At 38.3% G+C, this 19,804-nt stretch overlaps 1 protein-coding gene across 1 annotated transcript; it reads left to right on the forward strand.

The window, feature by feature from the left end:
- The first annotated feature begins 250 nt into the window (after positions 1-250).
- Positions 251-16,964, forward strand: LOC148186395 (uncharacterized). Its single transcript, XM_088070497.1, has 18 exons — positions 251-782; positions 927-1,227; positions 5,848-6,078; positions 6,291-6,483; positions 6,783-6,851; positions 7,120-7,191; positions 8,157-8,262; positions 9,232-9,302; positions 9,381-10,164; positions 11,573-11,857; positions 12,003-12,089; positions 12,170-12,244; positions 12,636-12,683; positions 12,817-12,849; positions 13,117-13,188; positions 13,975-14,064; positions 14,162-14,194; positions 15,502-16,964. Exons 1-18 carry the CDS (start codon positions 251-253, stop codon positions 15,825-15,827), a joined length of 3,408 nt encoding a protein of 1,135 aa, XP_087926623.1. The 3' UTR covers positions 15,828-16,964.
- Positions 16,965-19,804: the final 2,840 nt, after the last annotated feature.

The following is a 19,804-nucleotide window of genomic DNA, read 5'->3' on the forward strand; positions in this document are numbered from 1 at the left end:
ATAAGTTCAACAGAAAAAGAAGTTAAACGTGTACAAACTTTTGATGTATGAGACTAAAGAGTGACATAGCTCACAGATCAGCGCAGTGCCGGTTCTAGTGCCTCCACTCTTAAGGTACTAAATATGTTGTGCTATAGATACATGCAGAGGATAAAACAGAAACGCTGGTTTTGGTGTCATATGTCTCCATGCAAGCAAACCTTGCCAATTCCCACAAGTGACCATATCAATGCATTAAGGACACAGCCAGATGGGATACAACAATGTCTTTACAACCTATAACACAACTAGCAATATATACCATATATTCAATACCATTCAGCCTGAGCTTCTGAGGGACAAGCTGGAGGACTCAGGCGTGGACTCCCACCTTTCATCCTGGATCTTGGACTACCTCACGGACCGACCACAGTACGTGAGGGCCAAGGACTGTGTTTCTGACATGGTCGTCTGCAGCACGGGGGCCCCGCAGGGAACCGTCTTGGCTCCTTTCCTCTTCACCCTCTACACTGCAGACTTCATGTACAACTCCACCAACTGCCACCTGCAAAAGTTCTCTGATGACGCTGCAATTGTCGGTCTCATCATAGATGAGGACGACAGAGAGTACAGAGAACTGACTCAGGACTTTGTGGACCGGTGCCAGCGGAACCGCCTCCACATCAATGTGGGGAAAACCAAAGAGTTGGTGGTGGATTTCCGCAGGTGCAGACGCTCCCCTCTGACACCGGTGAAAATCCAGGGAATGGACATTGAGATAGTGGACTCTTACAAGTACCTGGGTGTTCACCTGAACAATAAACTGGACTGATCAATCAACACAACGTCACTTTACAAAAAGGGTCAGAGCAGACTATACCTGCTGAGGAGACTCAGGTCCTGTGGAGTGCAGGGAGCACTCCTGAGGACCTTCTTTGACTCTGTAGTGGCATCAGCCATTTACTATGGAGTGGTCTGCTGGAGCAGCAGCATCACAACTGCTGAGAGGAAGAGACTTGACAAACTTATCAAGAAGGCCAGCTCTGTCCTGGGGTGCCCCTTAGACTCAGTGCAGGTGGTGGGAGAAAGGAGGATGATGGCTAAGCTGTCATCCATGCTGGAGAACGACTCCCACCCCATGCATGACACCCTGACTGCACTGGAAAGCTCCTTCAGTGACAGACTGCTTCCTCCCAAGTGTGTGAAGGAGCGTTACAGCAGGTCCTTCCTCCCTGCTGCAGTCAGACTGTACAACCAGCACTGCTCCCAGTAGACCACACACAACAATAACTGACTCCACTTGTACAGCTTAATACCACAAGTGCAATTTCACTTTCACTCATGCAACTGTAAACATTCTTTAACTGTTGAGTTTCTCGGCATTGTAAATACTGTATATATTGTTTGTTTATGTCGTCCTCTGTGCTTTTTTTCCTTCATCTTTAACCTGCACATTCCTTGTTTTGTACTTATTTATTAATATAGTTTATTTCGCACAGTTATCTTTCTATTTTGCTATCCCTTTGCTGCTGCAATGTTGGAAATTTCCCCACTGTGGGACTAATAAAGGATTATCTTATCTTATCTTATCTTATCTTATCTTATCTTATCTTATCTTATCTTATCTTATCTTATCTTATCTTATCTTATTTTATCTTATCTTATACATATATATATATATATATATATATATATATATTAGTGCTGGGCATAGATTATTTTTTTTAATCTAGATTAATCTAGATTAAAATTATAGATTTGAATTTTGCCAAAGACATTCAAAATAATATCTATCTATCTAAATGATGAAAATGCATCACAAACTGCTTGAGAAAGCTGTTCTACTATAATATTTGGTAATTAAAAATAATGTTCCATAAGATTAACTTTTTGTTAAACACAGACATTTAGGAACACAGGTTCTGTCTCCATGTGGAAAAAGCTTTTCCTGCTAACTGGAATCAACAGCAGAGGCGCAGCCTCTGATAACATGACCCTAACTGTGGGCCTACATTAGAGGTCATGAAGAAGACCATTAACAGTCAGCAGCTTTGTGACACGGCTTGAGCCAATCACTCCAGTCACTCAGGCAGACCAGCTTCTGCCTCGTTCACGCCCTCCGTAATTCAGGTATACATCCGCTACAGTGAAATTGGTGCCTTGCTCACTGTATAGACCCAATTTAGTGAATAGTTTATCGCGATAATTTCCTTATCGCACGATAAGAATCCAGCTAACACAGCACGTTAACGCCGTTAACGCCCAGCACTAATATATATATATATATATATATATATATATATATATATATATATATATATATATATATATAGAGAGAGAGAGAGAGAGAGAGAGAGAGAGATAGGTAGGTAGATAGATAGATAGATAGATATTTATATATATATATATTAGTGCTGGGCCGTTAACGTGCTGCGTTAATCTGGATTCTTATCGCGATAAGGAAATTATCGCGCGATAAACTATTCACTAAGTTGGGTCTATACAGTGAGCGAGGCACCAATTTCACTTTGTTGTTTAAGCGCGGATGTATACCTACCTTCCGCCTTGTTCACGCGGAGGGGGTGTGAACAAGGCGGAAGCTGGTCTGCCTTAGTGACCGGAGTGATTGGCTCAAGCTGTGTCACAGAGCTGCTGACTGTTAATGGTATTCTTCATGACCTCTAATGTAGGCCCACAGTTCAGTTAGGGTCATGTTATCAGAGGCTGCGCCCTCTGCTGTTCATTCCAGTTAGCAGGAAAAAGCTTTTTCCACATGGAGACAGAACCTGTGCTCCTAAATGTCTGTGTTTAACAAAATAAAAAAGTTAAACACCAAAGTAAATCTTATGGAACATTATTTTTCTTTACCAAATATTATAGTAGAACAGCTTTCTCAAGCATGTTGTGATGCATTTTCATCATTTAGATAGATAGATATTATTTTGAATGTCTTTGGCAAAATTCAAATCTATAATTTTAATCTAGATTAATCTAGATTAACTACAGGATTGCAGTGAGATTAATCTAGATTAAAAAATTAATCTATGCCAGCACTAATATATATATATATATATATATAGTTATAGATATATATGTGCACACGCACACGAACATACAAATAATATGTGTCATTGCCAAGGATTGCTTTGGTGTATTTGATGTGCACATAAAAAAATATGAAAAGGATCTTGAACATGTTATTTTTCTCTATCTTAAATTATTTTGTAAATATCCCTGGGTATTTGAGTTGGAGATTAAAAATTTAATTTTGGAAATGAAGACAAAAAGCTTGATAGATACCGTTTGCACATGGGAGATACCATTTAACCAGTGCTCAAATAAAGGTCAACTTTATGATAAAGTATTTATTTTTGATAATCTGACAACAGAGATAGCAATATATAATTCAAATAAACTTCCTTCCTGGTTTCTTCAATAAATCCAACTTTGTTCTCCTCTGGAAAATGACCACTTCTGCATTTCTGATCACCCCTCCTCTTCAAACAACTTGGTAAGGTCCTCCTAGAGTGCTTGCTGTGTATGTGCGGAATACGCGCGTTGCGTAGCATGCTACAGTGTTAATGACGGTACATCGGCTGGCAGGTCTGCCCATGAAAAAAGATGAAAGAGGTAAGACTCATGCAAAACCCTAACTATATAGCTGTACTTTGACTGTTGAAGCAGGTTTACCGAAGTTTACTTTTGTGGCTGGATTAAAACGTAATTATTTACAAATTACTAGCAGGGAGAGGACAAGTTTAAGGTTAGCAGTTAGCAAGATGCTAGCATAGCCTGTGCACACGTTGCTTCGTCTATCTGGTTGGGCAGTCTTGGGTTTTTAAATGGGTGTTATCTACCACCTTTTCCTTACAAACTTTTCACTAGCAAACAGTTCTTGATATGTTGAGTGATTTTAATGTAGTAGTACTGTATAACCCACAACTCGGAGATTTCGCAGTTTCGTTCTGTTCGTTTCCGGCTAGGTGTACGATGCAAAGGTAACAAACATATTGCTGACTGTAATACATTACATTTCTTAATCAAATGTAATGTCACAGATTATTGAAGTCTCAGCAACAGCATCTTAATGAGTGTAACATAGCAAAGGAAACTGAAGAGAAAATCGACCCAAAAGATAAATGTTGTAAAACAATTATTTTACATTACTGTTATAAATAATTAACTAATAACCAACTAATTAATTTGATTAATTATTGTATCCATCTTTTATTAATGTATTTAAAAACATGGGCCCTTTGGTCGGGCATTCTGTGTACAACTGGGTTGGGCAATGACATCAGTAGACTATTGCCATTTAGTAAATGACTACAGGCTAATAATTAACTGATTATTTTTCTCTGTTGTACGGAAATTCCCCAAGAGGTGGCCCGTTGATGCTCTGCAGTATACATGCTGCAAGGTGATCCCCCTGCAGCCTGTTTCTCAAGTCAGGCTTCACCTACAAATGGAAACAATATTTAAAGAAATTTTTTTTTTTTTTTTTCAACCCATTTAGGGTCCCAGCCTGATAGCCTGTGTTTCCCTTTATGTTTTTCTCCTCTACTCTCATCTCTCTCTCCTGCACCATCACTTTGCTCTCCTGCTCCTTCGCTCGGCACTCCTCCTCCTGTACTCTGCTCTCCTTCACTTTGTTGCACTGCTCCTCCCTGTCTGTTACTTGTCTTATACGATTACATAAAACATTAACGTTAGATAATTTACACTCACGTCACATTTGATTACAAGTGTGAACATAATTTTTTACCTAACCATCATAATTTGAGTCAGTAAAAAGGCTAATGATACCTGACTAGCGCCATCCTCATCAGGTGTCTTTCTCCTCTTTGAAAAATATTTGAACAAGCTCATCTGAAAATGCAGTCAGCAGTTACATCATGGCGTGTATATCGCTTAATGCTATGAATTAGTTTACTCACGTTAGCGACACTGAGTTGAGTTGGCACCGGGCCCAATTAACTTAAGCTACGTAACCTCAGCTGGCCATCAATATTTTGCAAATGTTTATTTAACTAATAAAATCTATTATAAGTTTTCTTAAGCTAATAAGTCTTCCTTTTCTCCGGTAAGTTGCACGCTATTTTCAAGACGACACTCCTCTGACTCTCCGACCTGATACCTGGATGCGAGTAGCTAATTAACGTCGGCACCAGTTAGTTCTGTTGGGGGGTGGGAGGGGGCGGTGGTATCTACCCCAAAGAGTAGATACGGAGCAAGATAGTTATCTGTCTCAGCACTCGCGACACCCAACACAGTGCAGGACTGTGCTGTGATGCAGCGGTGGTGTATTTACAATTTCAAAAAAAAAAAAACAACCAAAAAAAAAACGACATTTGAAGGAGCGGCGGGTAGGATTTTGGAGTGGCGGGCCGCCACTCCTAAATGAGTGTAGAGGAAACACAGTATTCACATAGCAAAATTTAATAGGATAATGTTGTCCACTTTCACTTGTCTCCCCTTTGGCTAGAGCTTCCCACTCACCTCTCTTCCTCAGCTTCTCATAGCTATTAGTCTCAAATGTAGGGCCAGCCCTCGACTTTTGACGGCCCAGAGCAACATTTTTCCATTGTAGTGTTAATTTCAAAACATGGATTAATATCTAACATTTACTTAATCTATTCATGTTTTGTGATGTCATGGGAGTAATTGAGGGGAGATACATCCTGATGGTTGCAGCAAAGACTACAAACCATCATGGCGTCCAGTAAAAGACTACAAGACCCACAATAACCCAACAGGCAGGCAGGCCAGGTACCCTGCCCAGCTGAAACAAATAAGCTGATTGCCCTTGTAAGGGGCGGGAGTAGGTGCATGTAGAGACTGACAGAGAAGAGCGGACACACTGTAAAATTATAGTTCTAACTTTATCATTTCTCCTGACTCATCCTGTGGTCTTCTAGGTCGAGGTGTGTTCAGCTGCTGCTCCTTTCAAAAAGGAGACTTCCTTGTGGAATACAGAGGGGAAATCCTGACCAAAACGGAAAAGGAGCACAGATCCAAAGTGTATCATGATGCACTGAAGGTTTTCATGTTTGATTTCCATTATAATGGACAACTGTTATTGTATGGAACTAATTTAAGGTATATTTTCTAAATTTGTATATATACCCAGAGATGCAAAGTCTGCTAATTAACTGTTACTAAAAGTAGTCATAATTGTGATATATGGTGATACAGAATTATTGTGATTTTGTTTAATTTTTGTTTTAAATTCTTAGATAAATATTCTTGAAACATGGTAACACTGCATGTGCATAATGAGTATAATTGCAATTTTACTCTTGACATTTCAGTGTTGATGCTGCCATAGAGGATGGCTCTCTGGGAAGACTAGTCAATGACGATCACATCAACCCAAACAGCAAGATGAAAGTGATTAGAGTGGATGGAAGGCCCCATCTATGCTTGTTTGCGATCAAGGACATCAGTCCAGGGGAGGAGATCACATACAACTATGGGGATTCTAATTGGCCATGGAGATGCAAGGTATTTCAAAATGAAATTTAATTTCACATAAATCGAAACTGGCACAGAATGTCTCATTCTGCTGTGTTTGAACACTGTTTTGAAGGCAATATCAAACTGTATCATGCACTGTGATGGTAAATAGTTTTAATATAGTTTGTCACATAGCAAATGTGTATGTCAGGGAACTGAAGAGAGAGAACACATTTTTTCCCAGGTGAGATTAAATCAAACTTGTGTTTTGGGATTCCACTAGAAAAAGTACATGACCTCCCTAGCTTAAATACTGGCTATAGGAAATTATTGCATTATTTCTACAGGAGACTTCACAGATGACGCAGCAGTCTTCAGATGGGGTCAAGTGTGTAAAAGATGATTCAACAAAACAGGTAAATATCGGTAATACTTATAAAATAAACCCCTTGCAAAATATGCATACAAACTGACCTCCCTAGCTTAAATACTGGCTATAGGAAATTATTCTTTCTGTCAGCTTTCTATGAAGTCCTCATGCATGCCAGTGTCACACAGTAGCAGTGTCCCTGTGGGTCTTTCATTCCCTTTGTACATCTATGTACAATTGTTGAGTCACAGCATCTACAAATACAGCCTTGCAGTAAAAAAAGTGATATTTAGTGATTGTCTTTTGTCCACCAGATTTCTCAGGAGATGCATGTTCAACCTGCTGACGTGGCCACGTGCAATTCCCTGAGTGACAGCATTGAACAGGTAATTAAATTTCCTTGGACTTTTGTATTTAGAAGCATGAACTCACATTCAGACATGTGTAGATACACAGGTCCTGTGTAACACTCAGCTGGTCAGATACAGACATTAGGAGGACTTTGAGTTTTATTTTCCGAGGCAGAAACTCATGGATGGCATTCAGTAGTCTGTAGATACACAGGTCCTGTATAATACTCAGCTGGTCAGGTACAGACATTAGGTGGACTGTGTAAACCCAGTGAAGTCTTTTAAGGTCTGATGCTAAGATTCATTTTCAGTTATTAACTTGAAATATTGTATCTTCTGTCATTTCCTCTTTATATGACTGTGTTGATCCATCACAACATGTTTACAAGCAGTCTTGGTGTGAAAATTTTGTTTTGCATTTAATATTTTTTCTTTTTGTCCAACAAAATTTTATCTGAGTTTGACTGCCAGCACATGTCCATGTTTCTTTCCAATACTCACTGTATGTGAACAATTTGTAAAGGATCTTATGAATGTTTTACTCTTCTGGAAACTGGCATTTCACTGTCCATGTTACAGTACATCCCTTTTCTAAGTGGTTTTATCATACTGTGCATTGTGGAATATGAACATGTTGAAGTATATTTGGTTACAGTTTTTTCCCAGAAAGTATATTTTATTTTATTTATCTTTTTGTGTTTTACATTGCACAACACCAATAACAAGGAAATTTAAAAACAGTTCTGATGTTTTTGAACACTGAAATTAACCTCTGAAAAAAAAAGTTTTATTTTTTTTTCTAGATTGAGGCAATAATACAATAGTTTTCATGGTGTCTTTTTCCTTTTACCTGTTTTCAAATAGTAGCCAAACACATAAAATGCATTTGCTTTCTATATTTTACACCTGCTAAATAAAGGGGAAAAAAGTATTATTTTTGAATTGCTGTTGTCAGTTGGTATTCAAATGTATTTTTGTAATTGCACTTTTTTGCTCAACAGAACTGTAAACATGACTTGGTGTCCTCAGTTATATCAAGCCTTGAAAAATGTGCCTCATGTAGAGGACCCTTTGCACCTTTGAAATGGATGGGTGAGCGATGTAAAAGTGAGTAATTTATTTTGGGGGTTCAGTCCCAATCTTTTTAACAATATATCCCAGGAACACCTTGAGGGATTTCTTAAAATTGGTAAACTGACTATATTTTGGTAACATTTTGTTTAATACTCTGTGACACTGATCTTTGGTGGCCATCTTGACACCGTGTAATTGTATCTTCTGTGCAACAGGGTTTAAGATATTGCAACATCCATGTTTTAGAATTTGTTGGAGTTTCACAGCCACATCCATGTTGTAAGCATTTTATACTGTCATGGCTGCATATGTGTCTGGATACACATGTTTGCCATGACATACAACCTCAAGGTTTATTTTTTAAAACCCCCAAAGACACTATAGAAAAAAACAGCTTTATAGATGCAAAGCACTTTTTTGCATATATTTACAGAGGGCACCACTTTCCTAGTGTGTTAATAACTGCCTCTGAAATAAAGTGTGACAATATATTAAAAAACTGACTTAATTTTTTGTTTTCCAATAATGTATATATCTTTTCAGCCTCTAAATGCATCAGTCAGGTTTGCATCAAGAGGCTAGATCTGTGAAAAATTTTAAGCTCTTGTGAAAAACTTTTTTGTGCTCTTGTAGCCAATTTAATCAAATATATTGGTTGTAAAATTATGGAATGTCTTAACAATTGTCTATATGCTACACATTTCAAAGTTGAGATCACAGGTTCAAAAATTGTTCCATGTCTTAACCCTGCAATATGTTATAGAATGAAGTCATTTGCAGCTGCATCCACATAATTTATCCATCACCACTCAAACACTTTGCCAAGCACATGACCACAGCAACACAAACACGTGACAAACCTTGTTTGACAGACTTAAAAACCTTATTTTCACAACAGAGAGACACAAAAATAGTCTATTAATGACCATCCTTGCTAGGCTGCATGTAAATGATCATTGTTAAGGACCTACAATACCTTTATTCCTAAATTTCGATGTCTAGTTTGTTACCAGTCCTGGCACAAAACCTGTTATGTCAAAAACCTGAAGAACATCCCTGAACCTCTGCCAATAGTAAGTGTATTAGTAGAATTATTCTCGGCCTTCCAAGTTCACAAAATAGTAATTTTTTTTTTTTTCTTTAAATATCAGGCTTCTGAAGAACAAAGTTCAAGTGAAGTGCCATCATCAGAAGAGGAATATGTTCCAGATTCCAACAGTAATTCAGACAGCTCATGGGAAGACAGACAACAGCTTTCAAAATCTGTGACCCTTGAACATTTGGAAGTACAGAATTTTGAGGTGTCCTGCAGTGAGTCTGCTTCAAAAAAGAGAAGACACTACCGAGAAAGCCTCGTTGAAGTAGCGAGAGAATCATTTTCTGAAGCTGCAGAATCATTACTCGAAGATGCAGTCAGCACAAATCATCTTGAAGTATCAGGAGTTCAGGCTGAAGTTGGGAATAGTGATGCTGATGCTGAAGACACATCTGTTACGGATAGCGCTGAAGCTAAGTGTGAACAGTTTTTAGACACATCGTCTTTAAGAAATAAAACGTACTGCTACATTTGTGGAAAACCACAGTCAAAATTTACACGTCACTTAAAAACTCATGAGAAGACAAATTTGGAAATTGCTCAAGTTTTAAGTTTACCAAAGAAGTCCAAAGAACGCATGAAAATGCTCATCAAGCTACGCAACAAGGGAAACCACAAACATAACACAGAGGTTTTAACAAGTGGAGCTGGAGTGCTAAAACTTAGACGCACAGCTAAGAAGGCCAAGAAAGCCAAAGACTATTGCACTGCATGTACTGCCAGGGTCTGTATCTCCAAAGAGATCTGTGGCGACATGTTCGAAAATGCTCTTCGAAACCAGTTGAAGCCAATTCAGGGATTGGAAGAGTTAAGGTGTTGTCTTTGGCCACTATGTCTGAGTAGGCTGACATAGGTTTAACCTGCTGGGGGACTGCCTCTGATACACTGAGCTCCTTTTCCTTCTCTCAATGCCGCCATCGGAACTCATGCATGTCTGTTAACTGCATTGCCATTTGCAAGCTTAGCTTAGCTCTGTGATAGCCATGTGGTACTCTCACTACCTGGGGCTCGCGATTACAGAGCCTGGGTCTCTTGAACTGCACTACGCTAATCCTGTTGCCTCTCGGGAGCGTTCCTGCTCCCTTGTTTCCTAGTTTCCCTGGATCCTGGCCGTAACCTTGACTGTGCCTGACCGTGGTGATAGCTGTGCTGATGCTGCGACCCTGCCTTTGGTTGTGCTCGTGCTGTGGCTGTACTGATACTGTGCCCCCCGCTCGCCCTGATTGTGGTCTGGTCCTGGTTGTGCCGATGCTGTGATCTTGCCTTTGGACAACTCCCTTTCAACATATGCATGAGACTGTTATCATCTCTCTCAACATCATCATAGAGAGCAATTTCTAATTTCACACCTATCATTATTGTAATATGACATGCATCTATTATTGCCGTGCCTCTCTCCAGTCACTTTTTAACAAACATGGACAGGATCCCACCAAATATGACTACATTCGACAGAAACTCAGAGAAATTGGAAGACTCCAGCTGACACTGCGAAGAGAATTTTCAGTAAATACTCTTGAAGATGCTGTAAGACCTGCAAATTTTCATGTGGTTATTCAAGCTGTCAAGAAAGTGTCTGGGTTTGATGAAGAAAAGCACTGCTACAAAACTCCAAGCCTAGTACTTAAGTTGGGTAACTCACTGCAGAAGATAAGTGACATCATACACTGCAGAGCACTAATAGCAGAAGACAGTGAGCTAATAAAGTCAACCCAGACTTTCAAAACCCTGTATACCACAAAGTGGGCAGAACTTGTCTCGCACACAGCCTTAACCACCTTGAATAAGCGGCACTTTAATAAACCTTCCACTCTGCCTTTCACAGAGGATGTGCAATGTCTTCACAAACATCTTCAGAAGACTGCAGAAGTAGCATTTAAGGACTTAGAAAAGAAGCCATCACCACAACCATATGGTGAACTATGCAAAGCAACTCTGGCAAACATAATACTATTTAACTGAAGACGTGGAGGAGAAGTTGCAAAAATGCAACTTAAAGGCTTCCTTGAGAGGGACACAAGTGCCTTACATGAAGATGTTGCTGCTGGACTAACAAAATTTGAACTAGAACTTTGTAACCACTTCAGTCGTGTGGAAATCAGGGGTAAAAGAGGACGAAAGGTTGCTGTTTTGGTATCACCTGACATGGTAAATGCCTTAACACACCTCATTAGTAAGAGAAAAGACTGGCGTTCCAGAGGAAAACCCATTCCTCTTTGCAAGACCACATTGTTTGACCCCTTAGAGGACAGGACAGTCGAAGACTTTATGCCAATGAATGCGGGGCCAAGAACCCTGAACTCCTCAGGTCGTCGCAGCTACGCAAACATGTCGCAACTTTGTCACAGATTCTTAACCTCAAGAATCACGAGCTGGACCAAGTTGCTGACTTCCTCGGCCATGATATTCGCGTCTACAGGCTTCCAGAGGCAACAACCCAGCTGGCCAAAATATCCAAACTACTGCTTGCTATGGAGAAAGGGTCTCTTGCAAGTCTTCAAGGCAAAACTCTTGAGGAGATTGAAATCGAAGGTAATGCCATTTAAAGTTGCTGTATTCTGTTAAAAACCATGGTAGCTTCTAATAAATAATTGATGTAGCAAAACGCTACATAGATTGGCAGTTTATTGCACTACAACTTCATAATTTAAAAATGTAATAGAATTTATTTTATCAGATGACCTAGAGTTGACGGATGCTGAGCAAAGTCAAGAGAGTGAGGCGGAGGAGGAAATTCCCCCTACATTACCACAGACTGATATAGGTAAGTATGCAGTGATTTTCTAACACAAAATTTAGAATATCTATAAAAAAAAATACATGATCAACATTGACCCTTTACAGCAGATTCTGCAGAGATGAATAGCAACAGGAAACCTGCTGAGGAATCTCCAGGCCCATCTCTTCTGTCATCAAAAGGTTAGACCCTCAACAATTTAACTACTTATTGATGATATAGTATATTATGACATATTCCTGACCAATTGTAATTTTAGTGTTAAGTCACTTACTGTGGAGTAATGAGCGTCACTCGTCATTACACACAGAGCAGTGAGACTCTCTGTAATAAACAGATGCAAAACAGACAGTACTGTCATGGTAATAGTCTACTGCAAAATACTCTCATAATCACAGGTGGAAATTTAGTTTAATAAGTAGGTAGGGAGGAGAAGAGAGAAGTGAAGAGAGGGAAGGAACAAGGACGAAAGGACATGGCATGTCAACATAGCTTGGTCTTTGGTCCTGCTCCTCTCTCTTGATATATTTGTATGTATATGTGTTTAACTAACTATAATGAATTTTGTTTCAGGTTCTGCAGGAATGGAGAGAGCCAGGGAACCTGTTGAGGAACCTCCAGGCAAGTCTGTTCTGTTGTCAGAGGGTTAGCTCTCTACCTCACTCTACCAACATTTCATGATTGATTGCATGTAGGCAAAGAAATAATATTTGTAATGATGTATTCATAACAACTTATAATATTCCGCTTACAGATATTGATGCCGACCGAGAAGGTACATCTAAAGGTAAATAGGCAAGAGAGAGGTTTTCAACTCACAAGCCACTTTTGGCAAATTATTTTGATGCTAGTCAATGTCTCCATCTTATGAAGATTTAAATGAATGCCTTTGAGGATCCACCAGCTGGTTGTCCCCATAAATGAGCATCTTTAAATAACTTAAGGGCACTTAATTAGAAAACTATCCAAAACAATTAATTGCTCCCTGTGACAATTGGTTGTTTTTTTCTGAATCTTCACATTGTTCCCTTTTGATTTTTTTCTTTGTCTTTAGCAGCACCGAGTAAGAATGGAAACCGGAGGAACAAAAAGCCCACCAGAGGAATGAAAGTGAAAGAAAAATCTGGTAAATACTGCAAAACCTACACAAAGGTCTACACCACTAAGTCACTTGTTAAGCATAGAGGCCAAACTCTTTTCAGACTCGTCAAGAGTTGTGTCCAGGTAGTTGATGCCTAAATGCATTTCTTCTATGATGCTTGTCATCCATTAGTTTCACATAGCCCAAGCTATATCCACAGCACAGTGAGAAAATGGAGTACCTGTGTCTCAGCTGATAGTGGTTGTCTACCAATAGCAAGGCAATAAAATGCCACCATTTGGTTAGTCTCGAGCCCTGTAATGATAATACGTTTGAATAGATAATCGCATTAAACAATATTTACAATCTACACAGATATCAAGGAATCTGCTATTTATTGCAAACAGTTATAAAGTTCTCAGTAATATACAATTATCTGCACTTTTAGGATGTTATCAATGAAGAGACAAGGATACTATTATATATATGTTATTTGGGTTATTTCAACCACATTAATACCAGTTACTGGAGGGAGGGAATCAGCCAGGGTGGCAGAGGAAGCTGCTGCAGTAAAATGTGTTGGCAGCATGGTTTGTTAGACACGAGTTCAGGAGCCATCAGCTGTCAGGCTTTAGGTGTCTCAGCACTTCTCTTCCATTTTGCTACACTGTCTCCAGTGCTTTAATTTAGTCTGGAATCATCAGAAATGGGGGTAATGGCCACATCAAGCTCTGTGAAAGGCTGAAAGATAGCAGGTGTCTTCTTTCGTATGTATGTATGTATGTGTATATGTACAGTATATAACAACCAACTAAGTATACTTTATTTCAGGTTCTGAAGGAATGGAGAGAGCCAGGGAACCTGTTGAGGAACCTCCATGGCATGGCTGTTCGGTTGTCAGAAGGCTAGCTCTCTACCTCAGTATACCAGCATTTTGTGATTGTCTGATTGCATGTAGATTAAGAAATATTATTTGTAATAATGTATTCATAATCAATTTTAAATTTTCTGTTCACAGATATTGATGCTCAGGAGGAAAGCACATCTAAAGGTAAATAGGCAAAAGAGGAAATTTTCAACTTACAAGCCACTACCAAATACAAATCAAGGGTTAACACTAAGGTTTCAAAAGCACTTGCCCATAGGGTAACTAAAGGTTATGTTCCACTTGCCCGAATGTCTTGTTCACTTGCCTGATAAATAAATAACCTTTAAAGCAATGTTGAGTAATTTGAATTATACCTTTTAATATAGAAAACACTGTCTCTTAAATGCAAACCCTCCCAATCACACCCTGACCATGATGATGTCACTAAGATTTTTTTTAAATTGTTTGCAAAGTGTGCCCTGCTGGGATGTTTCTATGGCTCTTGACGCCTAGTAAGTAATTTTGTCCACAGTGATGAAATGGGGAAATATCTGAGTTTACATATGAACTTTCTCAAGATTGAGGAAAAAATGCTGATTTATTGAACCTTCAAAAATATAGCCTTTTAAACGAATAACAGTTGAGCAAATGCATCTCTTTTTAGGATGAGCCAGTTTTTGAAACTCATCTAAAACATGTGATTTGACAAACAGCTATTGGTTTATCAAATAGTCATCCTCAGTGCTAGCTCACACCTACTGGATGTAATCCACTTGGTGTAAGCCATCACCTAACAGTCATTAACTCCTCCAGTTATTCATTCTGAGCCTTTTTTATTGGGGAACTTGTATCAATAGTGTTGTATATACAAGAACTATTATGTTACTTTGAATTTAACTCTGAAAATCGGTCAAAATCTTTTTTACCCTACTATCTGGTTCACCAGAGGGCCAGATAGTGACAAAACACTTCCTTCTAAGGAGACTGTAATCCTGTAACAGAGTTAGGTATTTGTAACAACTGAATTAATTTAAAAGACAAAATATAGACCATCTGTCAACATTTTATTTTCTCACTATCCATGTTCAAATGCTGATAAGGTACAATTCAGTGATCAATAATGGGACATTTGTTTAAAGTGCTTTTTCCATTTAGTAATGCATTCATGTAGTGAATTTGCCAAATAAGCAAAGCACCAACTTTTTATTGCCATTTCCCTGTTTTTTTCTTGGTTTTTTTGACAAAATTTAAGCAGCAAGAGTGAAAAATGGCACCATTACAATGAACAGAAGAGATACCATTTATATTTAATCTTGCATAGTATTTTCCAACTACCAGTATTATGAGTTTGGGAGATCAGAATGAGTAAAAGAGACTGTGGGATTGGGTCTCCGCTATACCTTTCATTTGCAGTTAACTAATAAGAAGGAAGTTTATTTACTTAACTAGAGTTTGGGTTACCATTGATAATGTGCTTGTCTGTGTTGTAGTTACTTTGGACAATGCAAGGAGGGCACAAAAACGGCAATGGTCTCCCCAGGAGGTTGCAGCTGTTCTGAAATATTTTGGAGGACATATTTCAAAAGGAAAACTGGCCACTTTGATCGAATGCCAGCAGTGCAAGAAGGCAGAATCACCAACTCTGGATAGTCGCTCTCTACAAAATAGTAGAGACTTCGTGAGGAATCGGGGCATAACTCTAAAAAAAAAACAAAAACAAAAACACAGACTCATTAAAAGTCACTTGTCCGCCTTTACGGCTTTACAGAGTTGTGCTGCAACTTGTAGATTCATGTTTATAATAATTTTCGATTGAGTTTGAATGTGTATTTACAGTGTTTGTAGTTGTGCTGATTAATTCATGTGACCACAATATAGTTCGTTTAGAGCCTTACAGCTTTTTGCTTCTGACAATTTCATTTACACAGAAAAGTAGAGTTCATCTGTGAAATTATCATGCTGAACAAAATGTGCAGGTCTCGTTAATTTATATTCGTCAGTTTATTTTTGGTGATAATCAAAAATACTATTCAATAATTCCCTTAAGGTTTTTGATGAGGGGATCTTTGTTGAAAAAATAATAAATTCAACTTGTTGACTTACAAAAAACATTTTTTAATTCAATAATACTTAAGTGTAGGCTGTGTAATACACAATCTGTTCACCTGTGTGAGTGTTATGCCATGTTCCATTTATTCATGTTTGACCCTTTTATTCCCTTAAATGACACCTTTTGTGTGTTGTATAGCTATGGTCCTCACAAATTGAGTTTGTCCTTACAATTCCTATTTTTGTCATGGGTGGGGTTTAGCAACTAATTATCTTTTGTCCTCTTAATACAGCACGATGTCAGGTTGTAGTATTTTGAGTTCTGTTGTGTGTATTCAACATTTGAAGTGAGATTTGTGTTGTAGAGCTGAAAGTGAATTTTTTGATATTTACTATGTCTTTGTAGCGCAAGTGGAAAGGGGTGTCTGTCTAATGTTGCAAAAAACTGGTTTGAAAAAATAGTCCTCCTAGTTCATATAAACCTGTGTGTGTGTGGCAAGTGTCCGTTGCCATGGTAATTAATGGCCCAGGTGTACCCCTCCTCTCCCCCCTTTCCTCTCAGGTCAGCTCAAAGGAGGCAGCTGAATTTGATGGAAATATCCCTGTCAAACTCCTCAATTTTACAGCTATACCTTTCACCAAATAGTTAAAATATTGCAATGGGAAGAAAAAGGAGATTCTCCCGAACACACACAACTGTACAATCCATTGCACCTTTTGTGCATGTTGTGTTCTTGATATTCAATTTTTTCATTTTCTATTTATAATTTATTTTGCCTCTATATATTTTTATCATATGTCTTATTCTATTTACATTTACTGTTTTTCTTATTCTTTCTTTATGTTAATTGTTTTGCACCAAAAAACAAGTAAAATCCCTTGTATGTAAAAATGTACTTGGCAATAAAACCCAATTCTGATTCTGATTTAATGGACAGAAAATGTTAGAATCCATGGTGTATGCAGTTCTAACTTAAAAGTTCTAACTTTTTAAGGTAAAAAAAGCAGATTTTGTACATTTCATGTTTTGAACTAAAAAAAAAAACAGAACTCGGACAGAAACCAGCACATGGGGAGCATTTTTACATGGGTTGAATTGTTGTGAATATTTTAGGATTTGTGACCTCCCTCTATCTGCCCTCTGCAGCTGACTTATCCTGTATTACTTCATCACCTGGTGGGTGCAGTTGAAGAGGTTGCCAAGAAACTGAACCTTGGGTATTTTTTGATTGTTGTCGTTGGCAAGAGTCAGCTCCTTGGTTTATTAGTTCAGTTCTAATAGGTGGCTGACTACGAATGTTAAGAGTTCAATTCCTGCTTGTGACATCCTGCAGGTGGCCTATATTATTGCATTTTCCAGGAAGTTTTGCCACTTTTCACATAGGAGCTCTATCGGTGTATAAATGAATAGAATTGCAATGCATTTCAGTTCTGCAAAAATATTGGAAAAATGTTCAATACAAATGCTACTGAGCAAAATACAGTCTTACTGAGGGTCACAAGTCATATTTGGTTTTGATACACTATGACAAAAGTTCTTCCCTCTGTTTTTCTGCAGCTGGTATGGTAACCATCAGAAGGAGCAGTGTACCAGCGGGAACATCAGACATAGATTTGGACTGCCGGACCAACAGCCAGGTAATACATCCAGACACACACAGGCAACAAAAAATAAGCTGTGGAAATAGAATGTAATAGCCTGAACCATGCAGAAAATAACTGCAGCATTGAAATCGGAATTACTTGGCTCTATAAACCTTTACGTGAAGATGTTCAAATACTAAGAATGGCCTTTTAAGTGGGTGGCTTGTGGTTTGTAAATTATCATCTTTAGCCTGTAAAATATAATTACCTCACTTACTGATAATCTATAAACTAGAGAAGCACAAATTTCTTGGCCAGACATTGGTATTGATATTCAATATAATTGACTGCCATCAGCTTACTGGCATATATATGGTTACATTGACCGATGGCAGGGGCTGATGGTTTTCTGTTGTGTTACATCGATTTTGCTCAGGCAAGCGGAGTTCTAGACACAGCTTCCTGTTGTTTTGGGGACAATAGAAATATTTTGAGAGAGAGGTGAGAACCTTGGACATCTTCCGGACAAAAAGGGCATAGCTAAGTCACGATCAACGCATCAGGGGATGCAGCCAATTTTTTTTTCCTGATAATAGGACAGCAAGAACAACAATTCTTTGTTGAAACTGGCCCTTCTCCAAGTCCTGCACCGTCATTAACTTTATTGCAGCCGCCCACCAGGGGGAGATTGAGATGTTTTGGCTTCACTTTTGGAGGTTGTCATGCGATCTATCTTATTATACAGTTCATGATTGGAAGTTTTTTTTTTGTGTTGCTGGAATTTGTTGCCATAACAATAATAAACATTTACGCTGAAGAAACTAAACAGGGAGTGTGATCAAGCTTCATTGTAATTACAGATACACTGCATATAATAATAAATAGGTATTAAAGGAATCTCAATAAATGACAAGACAATAGTTCATGATAGGCTAGCATCTATGATAATAATAAGATACTAAATATGGATAAGATACATTGTATGTACATGAGAATGAGAACCAAAAATACCTTTTGATGGAGGAGAATCTATAATTCTAAAAATATATATTACAGCAGCCTTGCTTGGGCAACTCTGATAGCCCTTTGATTTTGAATGGGAAAAAGTGAGTAAACTGTTAGTGAGAGAGTGTGATTATTTTTGGGAAAATTTTGATATGATCCTTTCCATGTATATATTCATATTTTGTCATTTAGGATTGAGTCCTGATCTGATACTAATATTTTTCTAGATAATATAGCTGCATAGTGCACACTTCAAGTACATTATAGTCATTAAAATAAATGCATTGGATATGCTTGACAACTAAATTGCTCTGCAATGCAAAAAAAAAAAAAAAAAAACTGCATCCAAGCTGTTCCTTTTTTTGGCAACCCCTCATTTTACAGTCCCCTAATTACTATAGTATTTACCTAGTAATTAGTTTGTAATTTATAGTGTATTATTGGGTAATTACCATTGGCAATAAGTAGGTAAATACAAAGAAACCACAACTGAAATGCCAAGAAAAACCTCCACTATTACTGATTAACCAGTCACCGTAGTTGTGAGTGGTTAATGTTGGCACTACCTCTGATACTACTAAGAAAGTAAGTGAGAATTCAACAGAAACACCTCCCTATTACCGATCAGTTCAAATTACAAGTGCAGTTATCAAGGTTTTGTTAGTAACAACAACCTAGTAAGTTTTATCATGTACTACCATGGTATTAAGATAGTACTTTCCAACTAATTACTTTTTCTTATAAAGATATTGTTCATGGCTACAGCACTTACCTGTTGGCTACCAGCACAACAGGTTGTGTTTTCACTAATCTAACTAATAAACGCTCGTCTATCACACCAATTCATGGTGGAAAATAATACATGACACATCGAGCGATGGTTAAAAGCAAGAAACCGACTCAAAGGATGCAAGATGCTTTCTCAGGGAGTGAAGACAACCTGCCAAATGAGCTAGCCTACTGGACTGAGCTAATATTAGCTCCATGGATACCTTTGCAGAAGGCCAATGGAGGAATCCTCATCGTCCATCCTGGAGGCTATTAGGTAAATGAACACAAGTTTGATAACTTGGAGACATCCCTTGCTGGGGTAAAAGCTGCCATAGCTGAATCGTTAGCTTGGAAGAAACAAAAGAGAAACATGATGCGCGCATC

The sequence above is a fragment of the Plectropomus leopardus genome, chromosome 19 (assembly GCF_026936395.1).
Source record: "Plectropomus leopardus strain MGB_pleo_1.0 chromosome 19, ASM2693639v1, whole genome shotgun sequence".
Taxonomy (NCBI): domain Eukaryota; kingdom Metazoa; phylum Chordata; class Actinopteri; order Perciformes; family Serranidae; genus Plectropomus; species Plectropomus leopardus.